Source organism: Aedes albopictus, chromosome 2 (assembly GCF_035046485.1).
Source record: "Aedes albopictus strain Foshan chromosome 2, AalbF5, whole genome shotgun sequence".
In the NCBI taxonomy this organism is placed as follows: Eukaryota; Metazoa; Arthropoda; class Insecta; order Diptera; family Culicidae; genus Aedes; species Aedes albopictus.
The window spans coordinates 248,036,458-248,056,500 of record NC_085137.1 but is presented as its reverse complement, the minus strand read 5'-3'; the positions used below and the strand labels follow the sequence as shown (position 1 = coordinate 248,056,500).

At 48.9% G+C, this 20,043-nt stretch overlaps 1 protein-coding gene across 1 annotated transcript; it reads right to left on the bottom strand.

Moving 5' to 3' along the window:
* Nucleotides 1-5,468: 5,468 nt before the first annotated feature.
* On the bottom strand, nucleotides 5,469-11,916 carry LOC134286450 (uncharacterized). The gene is made up of 2 exons (XM_062848063.1): nucleotides 10,897-11,916; nucleotides 5,469-10,448 (listed from the first exon to the last, which is right to left on the bottom strand). Exons 1-2 carry the CDS (start codon nucleotides 11,914-11,916, stop codon nucleotides 5,469-5,471), a joined length of 6,000 nt encoding a protein of 1,999 aa, XP_062704047.1.
* Between the last annotated feature and the right edge of the window lie 8,127 nt (nucleotides 11,917-20,043).

Here is a 20,043-nt window from a genome sequence, read left to right as displayed (position 1 = left end):
TAACAATATAGTTTTTGTCCCGGATTTGAACTAACAGGGAATAGAAATGGGCTTACTTACCTCACCGGTCAGACTAAGGCCTGAGTGCCTCTGCTATTCATAGGAGTCGACTCCTTTCTATTCGGTCCAGTCCGCAAATCGTCCTCCACTTGATCGACCAACCTAGCTTGCTGCGCACCATGCCTTCTTGTACCGATCGGATGACTCTCGAGAACCATTTTAGTCGGGTTGCTATCCGACATCCTGATGAAGTGACCCGCCCACCGTAGTCTTCCGATTTTCGCAATGTAGACGATGGCTGGTTCTCTCAGCAGATGATTTATTTGCCCTCTCCAAGTCACGTCTTCCATCTGCACTCCGCCGTAGATGGTAAGCAACACCTTCCGTTTGAAAACTCCGGCGCGTTGGTCCTCTGGACGTAGGATCCATGCTTCGTGCTCATAGAGGACTACCGGTCTAATCAGCGTTTTGTAGATACCTAGAATTTCGTGTGACGGCGAACTTTGTTCGATCGTAGAATTCTGCGGAGTCCAAAGTAAGCTCAATTTCCTGCCACAATACGTCTCTGAATATCTCTGCTGGTGTCGTTGTCGGCGGTCACCAGTGAGCTCAAGAACACAAATTCTTCAACCGCCTCGATTTCATCACCGTCGATAGAAATTCGGGGTGGCTGGTGCGGTGATTCCTCCCCGGAGCCCTTTGCCATCATGTACTTTGTCTTCGACACATTAATGACTAGTCCGATTGGGCAGGCCTCACTTCGTGAAAATCGTCCCACTCGTGTTTATCCCCGCTCTCCTTATTACACTCTCTAACGCAATGTTAAACAGCAAGCATGAAAGACCATCACCTTGCCGTAACCCTCTGTGAGATTCGAAGCACTCCGAAGTGTCCCTGATACTCGAACTACGCACATCACTCGATCCATCGTTGCCTTGATCAATTGTATCAGTTTATCCGGGAATCCGTTTTCGTGCATAATCTGCCATAGCTGTTCTCGATCGATTATATCATACACCGATTTGAAATCGATGAACAAGTGATGTGTGGCAACATTGTATTCGCGGCATTTCTGCAACACCTGGCAGATGGCGAACATCTGGTTCATTGTAGCACGTTCACCCATGAATCCAACCTGATATTGTCCCATGAACTCTCTTGCAATCGGTGATAGACGGCGGCATAAAATTTGAGAGAGTATCTTGTAGGCAGCGCTCAGTAGTATGATTGCCCAAGCAACACGACTTGTTGCTAATCCAGTAACAGCAACCTTAGGGCCGATTTCTTCACCCTGGATTAAGCGTTAAACCAGGTTTAACTATATGGGTAAGCCTGGCTTACTGGTTAAGCCGAGGTGAAGAAATCGGCTCTTAGTGCAATTTATTCACTGTCCGTATTACGGACGACAGAACACAATTGCTTCTTCTTTGAAACCCAAAAAGCGCAGATTCTGATTTCTTATGCAACATAAACGAGGAGGAATGATAAAAAAGTTGGGAAAAGATTTGGTCCAGACTTGAACTATGGACACCAGGAGTATTATCTACTCACCTTACATACTACACCAAACGCTCTTTTTTTTTTCCTTCTAAAGCCTGTATCCGCAATAATCGGGACACAGAAGTACAGCTGTACCTCTGTAATAAATCGGTAAAATTGGCCAAATAATTGACTGAGAACTCTTTTGTGTATGTTTATTATTTGTGCCAAATTTCATAAAAATCGATGCATTACTTTTAACTGTGGATGAAAAACAAACAGACGTGCTTTTTAGCATTTTGTACAATCATGACCAATTTTTATTCGCATAATAGATGGTTCTTTTACGCTACAGTTCAAAGTTATGTGATGATAATTATGAAATTTCGTTAGCAGTTATAATACTTATAGAGACACTTTCTTGCAAAATTTCATCGCTTTTGATCAATTGGTTTGAAAGCTATTGGTGTTGATAGGGGTGAGTGTTGGAGAAAATTTTTCATGTTTTCCATGTGCGATGTTTGCCTTTTCATAACTTTTGAATTTTTCTGCCAATTTTCATGAAATTTTCACAGAAGGTACTTGATTATGTGAATATTATGCCTGCAAAATTTGATGATTATTGGTATAGTCCTTACAATAGTACAATCGAAACAATAAAGGGTGCTGACTAATTCCTGTCTTGGGGGCTAAAATCACGTTCAGTCCCAATACATGTTTCGACTATGAAATTGTTGATAGTGCATCGATTTTTATGAAATTTTGCCTGTGTTACAAATGTAAATTGAGAGGTTTGTGTTCAAAATTTCAGCCATTTCCTTTGCTAAATTCAAAAGTTACAGCGCTGACAAGCAAAACTAGGGACTGTACAAAATTCAATGGCGCACATTCTACTCTTTCATTGCTACTACAAAAAGTACTGCACCGATTCACTTGAAATTTTGTTGGTGAAATGAACACATCTGAAGATGTTATTAGGCCAAATTTCAGCATTTTTTTGTTACTATTGCAAAGTTGCAGCTCTATTTCGGTGTCCCGATTATTGCGGATACAGGCTTTAAACCATAGGGGGATAAATCTGCTCATCAGACACCCTAACAGGAAGGTTAGGGGAGTGTGGGGATGAGGCTGTCTTCTACAATGCCGGTAGAAGCCAGGACTACTCTCTCCTCGACCCACTAAAACACATTCCTATGGTCGCCAAACCCTACGTCTCTCCGGAACCACCAAGAAGGTATTGCTTCAGAGAGGGGCTAGTGCATATCGCACCCTCAAGGTTAGCTGCCGTAGCCTAGCAGCAACGAACATCGATGACTCGCTCTGGAGAGTCCATCACGATAGCATGCTGGCGCTTAGCCAGTTTCCCGAGTGGTCCTCGCCACTCCCTTTGTCCTCGGAAGGCGGGCAGGGTCAACCCCGCCCGCGCCCTACTGCTGAGCGGACATCAAGAACTGATGCCCACGTGCAACCCGATCTGACCTGCCCGCAAAGGAAGGGTATCACTACCCTTCAGGCCCTATCAGATGCACCCGTAGGTTGCAGACAGCAGGATCTCACCTACCCCGACCCTTGCCGGGGACCCCTTTCCAACCGCGGGCTCAGATCCAACCCAGTAGACCGACGCCACGACAGCACCGCTACCGGGACTTCCTCTCCGCGGCCACTTAATCGCTGTAAGGGTCGATCTCGACCGCAGGGCACCGGTATGACCTACGAAGCCGACTTCGAACCCCTGGACCACCTCTTGTACTGCATCTGGACTAGCCATTCTCCGAGTCCACGCGCCACCTCCTCTGTAGCTCCCAGACGATATGGGTGATAGCCGTTGAAACGGCATTCCAGCTAATCTCATCCCTACACATTCTCTGGACCAAGTTGTCCGGAGTTGTGTCCTCCCCGCATGTGGCAAGCATGCGGTCAAGCATTGTGCGAAAACGCGGGCACACGAACAACACGTGTTCCGCCGTTTCCTCTAAACTATTGCACACTGGGCATTCGGGAGAATCCGCATGCCCGAAACGGTGTAGATACTGTCGGAAGCAACCATGACCTGTAAGGACCTGTGTCAGGTGGAATGAAACTTCTCCATGGCGCCTATTAATCCAACTATCTACCCTCGGTATCAACCTATGGGTCCACTTTCCTTTGGTGGAACTGTCCCACGCGCGCTGCCATTTGACCATAGAGGCCATCCTGACAGTCTTGCGTATGCCTCTTGTGCCGCGCATATCGAAGCACTCCATGTCCTCACTGATAAGAATGCTGATGGGCACCATGCCAGTAATGACACAGAGAGCGTCGTGTGACACGGTACGGTACGCGCTTGCAACCCTCAGACACATAAGCCTGTAAGTACTTTCCAGCTTCCGTCGGTAGCATTCAGTACTTAGCGCGGTACCCCACGCCGGGCCGCCATACCTAAGTATGGACGTAGCAACACTAGCCAGAAGCTTGCGCTTACTGGCGTACACCGCTGAGCTATTGGACATCATCCGGGACAGTGCCGCAATAGCTGTGGAGGCTCTTTTACAGGCATAATCGACGTGGCTACCGAAGGTAAGCTTATCGTCGATCATCACGCCCAAGTGCTTGACAGAGCGCTTCGACAGGATAGTGCACTCTTCTACACTGATCTCCGTCTGCTGCGCCGACTGCATGTTGTTAACAACCGTCACCTCTGTCTTGTGGTGAGCCAGCTCCAGTTTTCTGGACCGCATCCACGCCTCCACAACCTTGATCGAGTGGTTGGTAGTCAACTTTACCTCCTCGATCGTTTCACCGTAGACTTCGAGCGTAATATCGTCGGCAAATCCGACAATCACCACTCCCACTGGGACACACCAAACGCTCTGTGAGAGAATCGATGCTCAACACACCATAAAAGCTACTGAAGTTACTTGTTACTTTATTGCACCTTCTTTGTCACAAGTAAGAGAACTGTCAAAATGAAAAGACGCTCAAGTTTTTTTGTAACGCATATGGAACCTAATCTGAACAAACAAACCAGAGTTAGATGTTTCAGGCATGTTACATAACACATTTGATGTAAGTTGACCATTGGCGGAGCCAGAATTTTCTTTTCTCTTACTCACTCTCCTAAACATGCACGAGAAAGAGAAAGATAGAAGAGGGGGCAGCTTGCCTCCTCTTTCATCCCGCTCTTTCTCGTATATGTTTAGGAGAGTGAGTAAGAAAAAAGAAAAAGCTGGCTCCGCCAATGAAGCTGACTGCATTATCAATTGCGAGCAATATGTAAGCTACGCTTCCACAGATCGATGTCAAACACGTGGTAATTTGTGATTTCTATGAAACAAAGCCGCAACTTTACGGATTTCGGAGTTTAAATGCAACTCAACTGACACGATGGAAGTTCCGTGTGCTTCTAGTGCAACTCATTTAGACCAAAGCATAGAAAGCCACAATCTGCATGATGTTGCAGGTGCTGCTTGGGTGCGCGATAGTTCCCGTAATCCAACTTGTCGCCCTTTTAGTAGTTGGGACACACGATACCTTCCATCCACTCCTTCGGTAATACTTCCTCCTCCAAAATCTTGGTAATGACCCAGTGTAGTTGTTGCGACAGGTGATGATTTCTCGGACAATCCAAATAGCGAACTCGTATTTTTGGTTGTGGAGTTGCTTTTAGCTGCAAATTTATTTAATTTATTAGTTTTAAGCTCTAACATAGTTCGTAAGTTCAATATTGCATGAATAGTAAATTTTACAATTTAATTTATAATTTGCATGATTTAGATTTAAGTAGAATAACAAATTGTCTTTGTGACTTACATTTTTAGTCCTTTTTTGTGTAAATCCTGTTCAACAAACGTAATTATCACTGTTTTAACTGACCGTCTCAAATTGCTCGACTAAAACGTGTGTGTCTTGTGTGCTGTCTGTTTTTGTACTGTATTGTGTATTGTTGATCAAAAGCCGGCTACGAAGTCATTATTAATTCTCACAGTTGGCAGTAGGTGCACGGTGGAAAATTATTCGGTCGATAGGGTGCCGTCCTGAACATTCCCCGACCCGTATTGCTCCGTGTCCTCTCGAGCATTACCAGCAACATCTAGGACGGCTAGTTTTGCCACCGGACGTCGCAGTACACCAGTTGCTGTCTGTACGTTTGCGCTGCGACATCTGCCATCTCGTCCAGGGAACACGCGTAGAACTTGTCCCCTTATCCATCCGTTACGGACTCGATCGTCCACGATGACCACCAGATCACCGGCAGAAACCGGCTTGGTGTCAACGAACCACTTGGTTCGTCTGGTGATGGTGGGTAGGTACTCCTTTACCCAGCGCGTCCAGAATTGGTCCAGCAATCGTTGGCACAGGAACCAGCTGGTGTAAAGAGTCTGCCTATCGTCCACAAGCTGGGTTGGAGGCTGGTTCACCCCGCTAGTACTCAGCATGAGGAAACAGTTCGGAGTAAGTGCCGCATGCTCCGAAGTTTGCAGCGGCATGTAGGTCAACGGCCTCGAATTTACCATCGACTCAGCTTCCACCAGCAACGTGCCCAAAACTTCCTCGTTAGGTTTGCGTTCGACCGATAGCGAAGCCAATGCACACTTCACTGACCGAACCATGCGCTCCCAAGACCCCCCCATATGCGGCGCAGCTGGAGGATTGAAGCGCCATTGGGTGACCGTATTGGTGAATGTTGATGCTAACTCTTGGTTGACTGCTCTGACTTGCTCCCTTAACTCGCCGCTGACTCCAACGAAGTTAGTCCCTTGATCACTGTAGATCTCCGAAGGTGCCCCCCTCCGTGCTATGAACCGCCGTAATGCCATCTTGCAGCACTCCGCTGATAGGCTGGTGACGACTTCTAGATGGATCGCCCTGATTGTCAGACAGGTGAAGAGGGCGACCCATCGCTTCACTTCACGACGACCTTGGACTACCAACAGCGGGCCGAAGTAATCCAATCCAACGAAGCTGAACGGCCTGATGCGGGGAGTGACTCGTGCCTCCGGTAGCGGTGCCATTCTTGGAACTGCGGGTGTCGCCTTGTAGACCTTACACCATATGCAAGTTTTGCTGACCTTTCGGAATGCTGCTCTCATCTCCGTTAGGTGATATTTTTGCCGCATTTCATTCACTGCTGTCTCTCCGTTGGAATGCTTATACCGCCGATGGTACGAATCGACGATGAGCTGGGTAACGTAGTGGTTCTTCGGTAGCACAGTAGGGTATTTGAAATCAAACGTCGCATCAGAGAAACCGTCGATCCGTCCTTCCATTCGAACAACGCCTTGATTGTCCAAGAAAGGAGACAGTTTGTACAGCTTGCTTGAACTTTCGAGGCGCTGACGCTGATCCACTGGTAGAGTCTGGTTGTTCTGCATCGTGATCACTTCATCTCCAAAGGCTTCGAACTGGGCCTGCTTGATAACCGTCTGTTCCGCACGCTGAAGCTCTTCTCGAGTAAGGATGTCTGTTACGTCAGATTCTTCTTTATTCCGCTTCCGCTTCAGCTGGTCTACGAAGCGGTGAACGTAGGCGACAGCACGAAGACATCGTTCCCACTTGGAAAAGCGGCTGAATTGCACCACTTGTTCCTTCCGAAGCTCTCGATGAACGTGCATGGGTCTCAGTTCCTCCGTTGTTGTGGTAGATTGCACCTCCTGTTTTGGCCACTGCTTTGGAGGATCGTACAGGAAGTCTGGTCCGCTGAACCAGCGATGACTGTTGCTGATCTGGAGCCGCTCTTTCCACTTAGTGGCATCATCCGCCACGTTAAGGTGCGAGGGAACATAGTGCCATTCATCGACTCTCGAAGTGTCCAGGATCTCCGACACGCGGTACGCTACAAACTGGCGATATCGTCTATGGTCCGAGCGTAGCCAGGAAAGGACAGTGGAAGAATCACTCCAGAAGAATCGTTGTTTGATTCGCAGAGAGTGGTTTTCCGCTACAGACTCTGCTAATCTGGCTCCTAGTAACGCAGCCTGGAGCTCAAGACGGGGAACTGACAGTAACTTCAGTGGGGCAACTTTCGTCTTTGACGATACCAGAGAGCAGCGAACTTGAGACTGGTCTACGATCCTGAAGAAGGCGGTTGCCACGTACGCCTCTTCACTCGCATCTACAAAGATGTGTAGCTGCAAAGATTCGTAGCTTTCCGGAAGGTATGAAGGGAAGTAGCACCGTGGTATGCGAACTGTGTCGAGCTGCCTCAACAGCTCAATCCACCGACGCCATAGTTCGAGCAAGTCTTCGCTGATTTTGTCATCCCACCCGATTTTTGCTCGCCACGCCTTCTGAACGAGGATCTTTCCGTGAACCACGGCGAGCGACACCAGACCTAGTGGATCGAAAATGCTCATGACCACTTGGAGGAGCTGCCGTTTTGTTGGGACCACATCTCCATAAAGCAGGGGCATTAGTTGTTCGCGGAAAAGTCCGCGGAATCCGAACTCGTCCGATTCGGGAAACCAGCTCATCCCGAGTACGCGTTCTGAAACTGCAGTTGAGTGCGTCTTGAAATTCTTCGCAGATTCTTCAGCCGAATCCCCGACCCGTGAAAGCACCTCTTCGGAGTTGGACATCCAGTTCCGAATGTGAAACCCGGCTTTAGCATGGACTGTTTTCACTTGCAGTGCCAGTTGTGCTGCTTCATCGACGGTGTCCCGACTGTCCAAATAGTCGTCCACATAGTGATTGTGGACGATCGCTGCGGCAGCCTCGGGAAATTCGGACTCAAAATCCTTCGCATTTTGATTTTTAATGAACTGTGCAGCAGAGGGAGAGCAAGTTACACCAAAAGTGGCCACGTCCATGACGTAGATGTCAGGTGCTTTGGAGGGGTCGCTTCGAAACAGGAACCGTTGTGCCTGTCGATCCTCGGGTCTGATCTGGAACTGGTGAAACATCTCCTTTATATCGCCACAGATCGCCACCTGGCGTTGACGGTATTTGGAGAGCACTGACGGGAGGGAGGACAACAGATCTGGTCCTGGAAGCAAGGCAGAGTTGAGAGACTGGCCTTGGACGCTCGCTGCCGCATCCCAGACTATGCGAACCTTTCCTGGCTTTTTGGGATGAACAACCACCCCCAACGGAAGATACCAGACTTTCTTGGGATCTGAGCCGAGAACCTCCTCCTGTGTTATTTTGTGTGCGTACCCCTTTTTCACGTACTCGACTATCTGCTGCTGCAGGTTCTCGAACAATTCAGGTTTCCGCCGCAAACGACGCGCCAGCGATTTGAGCCGACTCTCTGCCATCGGCTTACTGTCTGGAAAGTGGATGTGGTCGTATTTCCAGAGCAGCCCTGTCTGAAACCGACCGGATGGCAGCCGTAAAGTCGTTTCTTCAAGGATCTTTCTGGAACGCATTTCGTCGGATCCTTCCAACAAAGGAGCTACAGCAACACCAACGTGCTCCACCGAGAAAAACTCCTTCACAAGGTCGTGTAACACATCGTCAGGGTTTTGAGCTTCCTTGTACAGATGAAACTGACACTGCTGAGTCGAAGAGCTTTCACCAGGAATAGGGCCGTACACCGTCCAACCCAGTCTGGTTTTGGCCGCCGCTGGTTGCCCGACTCTGCCTTCCTGTACCTTAAGGGGAATCTTCAAATGAGTGTTGTCCAAACCAATCAGGATTGTTGGAATGGCGTTGCGGTATTCTTGAATGGGTAGACCACGGAGGTGCGGAAACTGTTGAGCGAGTTCATCAAACGGCAAGCTTTGTTGAGGAAGACACAGTTGATTCACGGTATGAGCTGCTGCAACGACGTATCGTTTCTTGGCCCCACGACCCGAGATTTCGAGTCGAATCAGCTGAGAGTTGTCCTCACATCGTTCAACATCACTGGTCCATTGCAAGTAAAGCGGGTGAACTTCACCTTTCACTCCCAACTCCTGGGCAATACGGACGTCGACCAGTGTAGACGAGGACCCTTCGTCCAAAAACGCAAACGTGTGGACAGATCTTTCGTTACTGTACAGCGTCACTGGTACTATACGAAAGAGCGTGGATACCTTCAGAGCGGTGTGGACGCTTACGGTTTCGGTCGCCGTGACCTGCTTTGCTGGGACTACTGGCTGAGGCTTTCCAGGATGCAAAAGCTTATGGTGCCGCTCATCACATCCTTCCATTCCACACAATGTTGCCTTGCACGGGAACTTTCCGTGTGCTACCAGGCACCGTCTGCATAGGTAATGCTGCTGAACGCGCATCCAACGTTCCTCCAGGTTGCACTTCTTGAAGTCGTCGCAGTCTCGCACCTTGTGCCCCTGTTTCCCACAAATTGGGCACGGTTTTGGTTGGTTCTGCTTGCCTCCAGGATTGCTAGGAGGATTCCGTTTACCAACGTTGTCCATCGAATTGCCAGATGCGTGGGTGTTTACATACAGCTTCTCTTTTTCCTTTCGTTTGTTCAAACCAACACTAGCTTCTTGAGACGGTTGATAGGGAGCGACGTCACTTGCAGCTACCACTAGTTGCGCCATGTAATCGCCAAATGTTCCGAGGTCGACCACAGGGCACTTTTGTTTAAAAAGCGCCCAATCAAGTTTGATGTTTGCTGGTAACTTGCTGACTAACTCCTGCAGCAACGCCGGATTGGAGAAGTGGGCGTGTTGTCCAGCTGCACGCAGATGACCACAGAGGTTTTGGCAGGCTAGACCGAACGATATCAAAGACTCCAGCTTGTCCGGTTTCGGGGCTGGAGTAGAGCGCACCTTCTGCAGTAGTGAGTTGATGACCAGATCGGGACGACCGTACAGTGTATGAAGTGTCGAGAGGATCATAGGAACCGATGAGGGCTCCAGAAGTAAACTCCTCACTGCTTCTAGGGCGTTTCCTTTGAGGCTCCGTTGCAGACGCATCAAATTCTCTCCGTGGGAAAACCCACATAAATGTGTGGTGTTCTGATAACAACTCAGGAATAGCGGCCATTCGACAGAATCGCCCGAAAAGTTGGGTAGCTCCTTGGGAACGATGTGCCTAGCAGCGAGCTGTTGAGATGTCGCAGAACTTATCCACGGTTGAGAGACTGGCGCAGTTGCAGAGGTAGAATCGAAGGGAAGGAACGCTTGTGGAAACACGTTGGGCACCACTGGATCACTGTTGGCAGCCATCGACGACGCTATAGGCACCGTACTGCTTTGAACTGTTTGCACTTGAGTAGACAATGGCAAGCGGGCCGACGAAACGGGCGGATAGACGGCGAAGCGCACGGAGGGGGTAGTCGAGGGGCGGACATGAGGAGTGCTTCTATATGCTGGATTGAAGGCAAACGCATTGTTTTGGCTAGTTTGGGTAGTTTGGGGGGGGCTTGCATGGTTCGGTCAAGGGGAAGGGAGTGTGTGAAATAAATGACGACAATTTGGGCATATCGAATGTCACATTGCTTTGCAATGGTCTTGTTTGTGTCGGAAATATATTAGAGCACGTTTGACTCACCGAAGTAATCGCCGCCGACGCTTCCTGTCCGGTTGGTGCTGATTCGAGGCCGGACGTCTGCTGGTATCGGGTTGTGAGGGGCTCCAACGCGAGCGCCGCTTGGATTTGTCCCATACTACTTGCCAACGCTGGGCTTGTAGTTGGAATCTCCTGCTGCTGTGAGGAAACCCAGTGGATGGGATTCTGCTGGGCTTCACCTAGTACCGGCTCGCTAGCTGGTAACGCCCGACCTACTGGGTGCTGGCTCGGGTTGGGGGGACGTAATTGCACGCCGCCGAACTTCCGCTGGATCTCCTCCAAGTCCACTGCGATTCGTCGTTTTGGTATGGGTTCGTCAGGATGTTCCCAAGTCAAACTCCAATCCAACGGGTTTTGCGTTTGGTTCTCCGGTGGTACGACGCATCTAGACGCATCTTGGCTTAGTGGCTGGCTCGGATTGAGCCCGAAAGAGTGCTCCGCATGCTGCCCTGACTTGGGAGTTGAAGATGCAGCGACTGTCGTTGGTACTAGCCGGTTTGGCTTGTAGACCGTGCCTGTCCGAGACGATACACCGGCGGGGATTTCACTTTGCCCGATGCCGGATTCTACGTTGTCGGTGGGCTTGTCCAGAAGCCAAGCTTGAACCTTCGCGATGCTGGATACCGATCGACGACTACTGGCTTCACTATTTGCGAGCAGATCAGCCTGCATGAGCTCATATTTCTTCGCGAGATATTCCCTATCACGTCTCACTTTCTCCTCAGCAGCCTTCTCCTGCAAGCACTTTTCTTCTTCGAGCCGCTGTAAATCGAGCAACAGCTGGGCTCGGGTAGAAGAGCTTGCCGACCGCCTTGTGGTCGAAGGGGGAGGTGGAGGGTCTCGTCGATAACAATGCTCACACACAACGCGTTCACCACCGATACAACGACCGAGAACAGCACACGCGAGATGAATCGAACGCAGGCACTCACTACACTTTGCCTTTTTTTCTTCACCGACGATTGGTTCGCCGCATGTGCAAATATATCTTGCCGCCGCCATCACGCTTTGAGGCTTCCACGTGTGTTCGAAATCGGACCACCCTAATAGAAACCAAATTTCCACAGCAGCACTTTAGTTATGGCAGCTTGAAACTATTTATTGTTAAATCATGAATAGCAAAATGAAATATAAACGCATCTCAATTATTTGTTTCTTTTTAAGCTTACTTCTAATTAAAACTACTCACATTTAATGGTCTTCTATTTTTCCTTCCAGTAATGGTGGTTTCTAGGCGCGGGTTTCGATCAAATTGGATCCTACAGATCAATATCAAATTTACAAACAAGTCCAACAAAATTCGATCAATTTAGCTCACCTTTCGAATAATTACAAATCGCTAGCTTCCACTATTTTTCACCACGACTATCGGCTCTACCACAAATTCAATTTCTACTGTTTTTTATCTCGAACTCAAAACTTCTAATTTCTTCATTCACTTAAAAACCATTTTGCCAGTCTTCTCTGTAATCTTGTTTGTTTTTATTTACAACTATTTCTGACTCTCTCTTTTCCAACATACCTGCTGACAGCTATGCTTTGCTCACGGTTGATCCATCACCAGGGTGGTCTCGTCCGGTGTGGACCGTATGTTGCGCAATGGTTGAGCTGTCGAAAGGTGGTACGGGGCTGTGCCAACACACCCCCTCCCGTAACTCTGGTGGGGCTCCTCGGCTGCACCGGATTTACCCTCCTGTACCACGAGCACAGCCATTCTGGTCACCGGCCTCTTAAACTTACCCTTCATCACGGCCTGTAGGATTCTGCAACCCGCGCTTGGGTAGACGTCCGCTACGATGCCTCTGACCCAGCTTTTCCAAACGGCGTCATCGTAGATGTTCACCAGGTCGCCACACGCTAGTGGCGGCAAATCGAAAAGCCTCTTCGTCTGCTGGTTAAAACCTGAAAAATACTTGGACACCCACCGAGCCCCCGTCTTGTCCGCTAGGCTTTGTGACCACTTGTAGCGGTCCCGCAGTGCTTCGACCTTGCTCTTCGGTGGAACGATACGCTCCTTGCCGATCGCACCAACGCCGCGATCAAAACGGTTCGGCGTCAACGTTTCCTCCGCTTCTAGTGCCAGGCCAACGTACGTTAGGTTCGTCCGCACTTCGTCGGTAATCGTCCATCCGTCGTTCAACACCGTCAGTGCTGCCCTCTCCAGCCTACGGCCGTCCGTGGCAGTTGGCGACCCATAGTAATCCACATCGGTACGGCTGAACCGTGGCAGATGCGGTGTTACGCGCGACATCTCTTCTACACCATCCGCGTTCAGGAACGGGCTTAAGCTGTGCAGGCTACTGCTCTCATTCACTTGCTGCTGCTGCTGGTAAGGTTGCTTCAGGTTCTTCGTCAAGGTGAAGACTTCTTCCGCGAAGTAATCGGCCTGGGCCGACCTCCACGGCTGGTTGACTGCAATCTCATGGAACGGCAGACACGCACGGGTCTCCTCGCTAGTGTTCGGTGTCATTGCTGCTTGCTCCGGCCAAAACTCCTCCGTCTGGTTCAGAAACTCTGGGCCATGAAACCAGGGTCCGTTTGGTTGCAGGCTGTGCGCTTTCTTCCACTTCATCGACACGTAGGGCACGTCGTACTTCATCGGTACCCATCTCCACTCTGCGAGCCTCGTTAGACTGCGGATCTCACTGATTTGGAAGTCCATTGAAATTGTAACACCGACTGAGCTAGCCGGTCTCGCTCCTTGCATTGTAGCTTGCAGCTCCAGTCGCGGTATAGACGTGTGCTGCAACGATGCTACCTTCCAGTCATTCTTCTCCTTTCTTCTGCACTCCAGCGCTTGCTGCTCCGATGCCGTTGCATCGTACACGTAGCCTTCGCCGAGATTGTCAGCGATCATGCAGCGGACTTTGGCATCGACCTCCGGATCCTTCTTCAGGCGCTTCGCCAACGTCGTCCTCTTAACCTCCATAGGGTAGCTGTCGGTAGCATCTTCTGCCACGAAACGATCGCTGATCCTCCCCGTCGACTTCTCCAAAATATCCTTCGCTCTTCTGTTTTCTTCCGGCTCCGGAAGTAAGGCATTGGAACTGCTGGACTCCTCTGGCGTGTAGGAGACCTTCGGGAGATCGTGCATCTTCTGATGGGACACCAGGCTGCACGAATGATGCGCGACCATTCCGTGGATCACGTTTTCAGGTCCCGTTGGCCCGTATACGGTCCAACCCAGCTTCGACCTCACTGCTATAGGCTCCTCCGGTCCACCAATTCGCGATTCCAACGGCGCGTAAAGGTGTATGTCCTTCAAACCGATCAAAATTTGCGGAGCGGTATGCTGGACGTCGATGATCGGTAGGCCTTGAAGATGTGCGTATTTCCTCAACACTTCCGAAATAGCTACCGTGTGCTGCGGCAGCTTCAAGCTCTCCACTGTGTGAGCACTCTTGATCTGGAACCGTTGCGTGGACCCTCTCGCCGAGATGAACAGACTCACGCACTGTGAATCCTTCTCCGTTCTGGAAACTCCGGCAGTCCAAGTCACGCGCAGCGGCTGTGTTACGCCTCGAACTCCTAGTCGATTCACCAGTGCCTTTTCGACCAGCGTATACGACGATCCTTCATCCAGAAACGCGATAGTGTTCACGGAATACTTGCCGCAGTGAAGAGTGACGGGCATCATCCGGAAAATCACGGTTGGCTTTGGCAAGGGCTCTGGCTGAGCAGCGGGAACGGTGCAGTTCAGTCCTGCGACTGACCTGACGAAATGAAGCAACGGGTTGTGACGCTCCTCGCAGCCTTCGATGTTGCAGCGGAAGCTTAGCTTGCAGCCAGCGGTACCGTGCTCGTTCAGGCACAGTTGGCATAGCTTCCATCTGCGTACCGCTTCCCATCGCTCTCCGAGCTGCAGCAACCGAAACTGTTCGCAGTTCCGAATCCGGTGATCCACTCTGCCACAAATCCGGCAGGGCTTCCTCTCCCTCAGGGGTGGACTCGAAATCCTACACTTTTCCACGTCGTGCGAATGCACGTAGCCGTCGTGCGTTCTGCTCGTCGATCCTCTTTTCGAAACGGATTCTTCGGAACGGGGGGTTCCTTCTCCGTACGCAGCAACTTCGCTAGCGTCCCTCACAATTCTTGACAGGAAGTTGGATAAAGTCCGCAACGTCACCACTTTGCTCTTCCTGCGATACCGCACCCATTCCAGCTGGGTGCCAGCCGGTAGCTTCTCCGTCAGCTCCTGGATTAGCATCGGGTTGACCAAGTGCGTCGTTAGTCCGGTCGCTTCTAGGTGATCGGCAAGCTGCTGCACTACCACTCCGAAGCTGATAAAACTCGCCAGCCGATCCGCTTTCGGTGGCGCTGTATTGCGCACTTTCGTCAACAGCATATTGAGCAGTCGCTCTGGCCTGCCGTACAGCATGCGCAGCGTCTCCACAATCTCTGGAACGGATTTCGGCAGAAGCAGTCTGCTCCTTACCGCCTCCAGGGCCTCTCCTTTCAGGCACTCCTGTAGCCGCGCCAAATTCTCCACGTCGGAAAAGCCGCACGCCTTCGTCGACGTCTCGTAGCTGCTGATAAACATCGGCCATTCTTCCATCCTGCCAGAAAACGTTGGCAACTTCCTGGACAGGAATTGCCGAGCGGACATCTGCGCCTTCGTCGGTTCTCGCTGCCGATTCTTCCGCCCATCCTTGCCTTTTCCGCTTTTCCGACGAGGCTTCTCTTCCTTTCTCTCTTCTTCGGAACTTTCCGAACTTTCTTCGCTGCTATCTTCCTCCTCTGCGGAGCTCTCCTCTTCCTCGCTGGAACTTGCTTCTTCTTCTTCGCAGCTTTCCACCTCTTCAGCGGACTCTTCTTCTTCTTCTTCGTCGGAAATCGCGCTTTCCGACTCGACAACTTCCACCACTTTCTTCATCTTCTTGGTTTTCACCTTCTCGGGTTTGGGAACCCCTGGTCGTCCAAGTGGCGTCGAATCTCCGCCACGCCCGATCAAAAAACTCTCCGGCAGACTGGATGGACCTCCATCCGGCTTCAGTGTCAGTTTCCGACAAACTTTCGGAGTCGAGTGCTTCTGGTACGCTCCTCTCGGATCTTCGAAGTCCGCTACCGTCGCATCCGCTTTTCCAGGCTTTCCATTCCTCGATTTTTGCTTCTCGAGTCCTTTCCCCGGCTTCGTCTGCTCCGATTCCGTCTTCTTCTTTGTTCTGCTTTTCGAGCTTCCCACTTTACCGCCTCCGACAGCTTGATCCAGCTCCTTTTCACCATCGGCCGCTCCTGAATTCCGCTTCAGCTTTAACTGCTTCAGCTTCTCCTCCATTTCCGTCCGCATTTTGTAGAGTTTCCTCTGATGGGCTTCTTCTTCCGCGAGCTTCTTCGCCATTTGCGCCTGTTCGAACTCGAGTTCCATCTCCCGCTTCTCTTTCTCCAGCTGCTGGCGCATCTCGAACAGCTCCTGCTTCATCTCCAGACGCTTCCGGTGCAAAATCTTCTCCTTCTCCATTTCCCGCTTCTGCTTCGCTTTCTCCGCTTCGAGCTCTTCCAGCCCCTCTTGCACGTCAGCAGGAACACCTTCACTTTCACTCCCGATGCACTTCTGACAGCACCAAGAAACGTCCTTGACATCAGCTGTGACGCCAACACAGCCGAAGTGATACCACCGCTGGCAGTGGTCACAAAATACCATTTGTGATTCCTCATTATCCGGAAGATCGCAAGCCGCGCAATTGAAACCTGTCCTGTCAGGACTTTGAATTTCGGGATTTGGTCGGAACATCATTAAATTTCCAAGAATGTTCGAAATCGGACCACCCTAATAGAAACCAAATTTCCACAGCAGCACTTTAGTTATGGCAGCTTGAAACTATTTATTGTTAAATCATGAATAGCAAAATGAAATATAAACGCATCTCAATTATTTACATTTCCGATCTAACAATAATATCCTCAATGATACCATTTGAAGTTTGTTGGCGCGAGTTTCTTCCGGATTATTGAAACACATACTGAAAGCAGCGTATTTCACGGCAGCTTCAATGCTATATTAAATACAACAAACTTCAATGATGATAAATCATCAACACAAAGGGGTCCGTATGGCTACCCGACTGGACGCTCTCAAACAGCAGCTCGAAGAGTTCGAAGTCCGGAGAGCGCTTTGGCGCAAACAGTGCCAGGATGAAGAAAGGCGCAGGGCACTGGAGTTCGAGCGCGAACTTGCGCAGATGGATAAAAAGTTCTCCGATGCGATGGAGAAAATTGAATTGGAGTACGCGGCAAAGAAAGAGGCACTAATGTGTAGATATAGTGGGAAAAGTGTCCGAAATGAATCGACAACAACCAAGTCCGATTCGTTGAACGACCATGCCCAGTTACAGTTTGCCTGCTCCAATGCTCCAGATCCAACCACAACGACATCCCAACCAAATTTCGATGCTCCGCGAACGCAACTTTCCAAGCCGGTTTCAGCTGTAAATGATAACGACAAAGGCATCCCGCACACGGTCCCCATCGTATCGACGACGACGACCAACCGTTCTAATAGGAATCAATCAGCACACAGCGTGCGCCTATCTTCTGATTCAACAGAGATAGAAGCGAAACAATCGACGGTGAATATGCTACAAAAAAGTGCAGTAAAGAAAGCCCGCGTGGTCGTCAGTGTTGGTCGCAACGCTGTTTCTAGATGTATTGTTTTCGACCCCGGCGGAGCTGCTCTGTACATTACAGTGCACAGTGGCACAGAAAGGTATTATTTGAATCTATATAACGTGTATGTCGTTGAAAACGGTCGCGGATAAAAATCTAAAAGATTTGTTGCGACAGGTGATGATTTCTCGGACAATCCAAATAGCGAACTCGTATTTTTGGTTGTGGAGTTGCTTTTAGCTGCAAATTTATTTAATTTATTAGTTTTAAGCTCTAACATAGTTCGTAAGTTCAATATTGCATGAATAGTAAATTTTACAATTTAATTTATAATTTGCATGATTTAGATTTAAGTAGAATAACAAATTGTCTTTGTGACTTACATTTTTAGTCCTTTTTTGTGTAAATCCTGTTCAACAAACGTAATTATCACTGTTTTAACTGACCGTCTCAAATTGCTCGACTAAAACGTGTGTGTCTTGTGTGCTGTCTGTTTTTGTACTGTATTGTGTATTGTTGATCAAAAGCCGGCTACGAAGTCATTATTAATTCTCACAGTTGGCAGTAGGTGCACGGTGGAAAATTATTCGGTCGATAGGGTGCCGTCCTGAACAGTAGTGCTCTCACCAGTGCTTCTTCACCGTATTTTAGTAACTTGCTTGGTAGTTGATCTGCTTGGAGGTTAGGGGCTGGAAATCTTTCGTCCTGTGCACGTACTCCTAGATCTGTTACCACGCCGCCTTCGGTGCTTGCAACGTCGCCATTCACTGCCGGTGGACGCATTAATGTCACATGTGCAAAAACAGACAATCGAGAAAATCGTGTCCAAAGTTTGAAAAAGTAAATTGTCGCAACTATGAAGCATAAATGCCGAATCGTGTTATAACATCAACCAATTTTGAATTTGAGCACTAATTTTTGTTTTAGAGCGATTTTAAAATTTCATAGGATTTCCAACGAAACGTGACACTTATGCGTCCACATTTCAGAATGTGACAAATCGGCGTTGCATTTTTCCAACAATTTTCGGAACAAACTACCTATTTTCATTTCCCTATATTATAATACACCATGATACACGGAGACAAATTTCGTTCGTTTGAAACAAAAATATTCATCGACTCACTCAAAATGCAAATTTTCGGTAATACCAATCCGTGTGGTCAATTATGAACTTCAAATAACTCAACGTACATATGTACAGATGGGTAAATTATTGGTTAAATTGGGAAAAAATCCTCAGCTCAGGTGAGATTTGAACTAAGGGTCGTGGTCGAAATAAGGGTCGTGAGTTCAAATCTCACCTGAGCTGTGGATTTTTTCCCAATTTAACTAATAATTTACCCATCTGTACATATGTACGTTGAGTTATTTGAAGTTCAAAAATATTCATGTTTATTCGGTAAACTGATAAAATATTTAAAACTAAAAAAATAATTTTTAAAACTAACTCAATTACATATTGATTTCTGCAATACCCATTCCGCCGTCGAGAACATAAACAAAACTCTCAAGTTCTAGCTGCAGCACCAAACAAGATGTCCTCCTGCAAAAAAGTCAAGTTTCATCAAAAGTTTCCACGAAATCCCATTGATTTCGGGAGCGTATGTTATCTACATGATGTTGGCATTGAAAGTGCCACGCGGCTGGTGGGATTTCCTAGAGAAGGAAATGACTTTGTAAATTTAATTGGAAAAGAAATATTTCCGTAGGGCCGACCTGCCACAAAAAAACAAAAAAAAAATACATTTGTTTCTAACATAACCTGTCAGAAGATGCATTTTTGTTTCAAAAATGGATTGAATTTGCTTCAAATGTGACGTTCGATTTGCTCCAAACAGTTTTAATTTTGTTGCCAGAACAAATTGACAATTTATTTGAGTTTGCCTGAAATATTTTGGATTTTACAATGCTTTTTTCTGCGTGTGCATGGTCGTGGGCTGCAAAATCTCACATGTGCCAAAAATGCACATGTGAGATTTATGTTTCCACCAGCAGTTCTGGTGCTCATCGTAATGCTGCCGCCTTCCCTACCACCTCACGCTCGCTCGTGAGAAAATTCCCGTGGACTGTCTCGGCACATGGCGGCTTGTGGCACAAAGCCTATGCGCGAGCGGTTCAGCTTCTCCTAGAACTTCCGTGTGTACAGTTCTTCCATCGCTTCGCGATCCCGTTCTTCCTGCTGGTGCTTCTTCCTCCGAAAGACTGAGTTCTGTCTGTTCCGCGTTTGTCTGTAACGTGCCTCATTCGCTCTCTTACGGTGTTGCAGTATTCTCGTCCACGCTGCATTCTTTTCGTTTTTCAACTGTTCACATTCGCCGTCGTACCAGCCGTATCTGTGATTCGGAGTCGCGAAGCCTAGTGCTGTAGCCGAGGTTCTACCCATGGCGGATCGGATGTCCCTCCAGCCATCTTCAAGTGTAGCTGCGCCAAGCTGCTCTTGGTAGAGCCACTGCTAGCTGCTGCGCGTAGTCTTGAGCCACTTTTTCGTTACGCAGCTGCTCGATAATTCTGTGGTAATCCTTT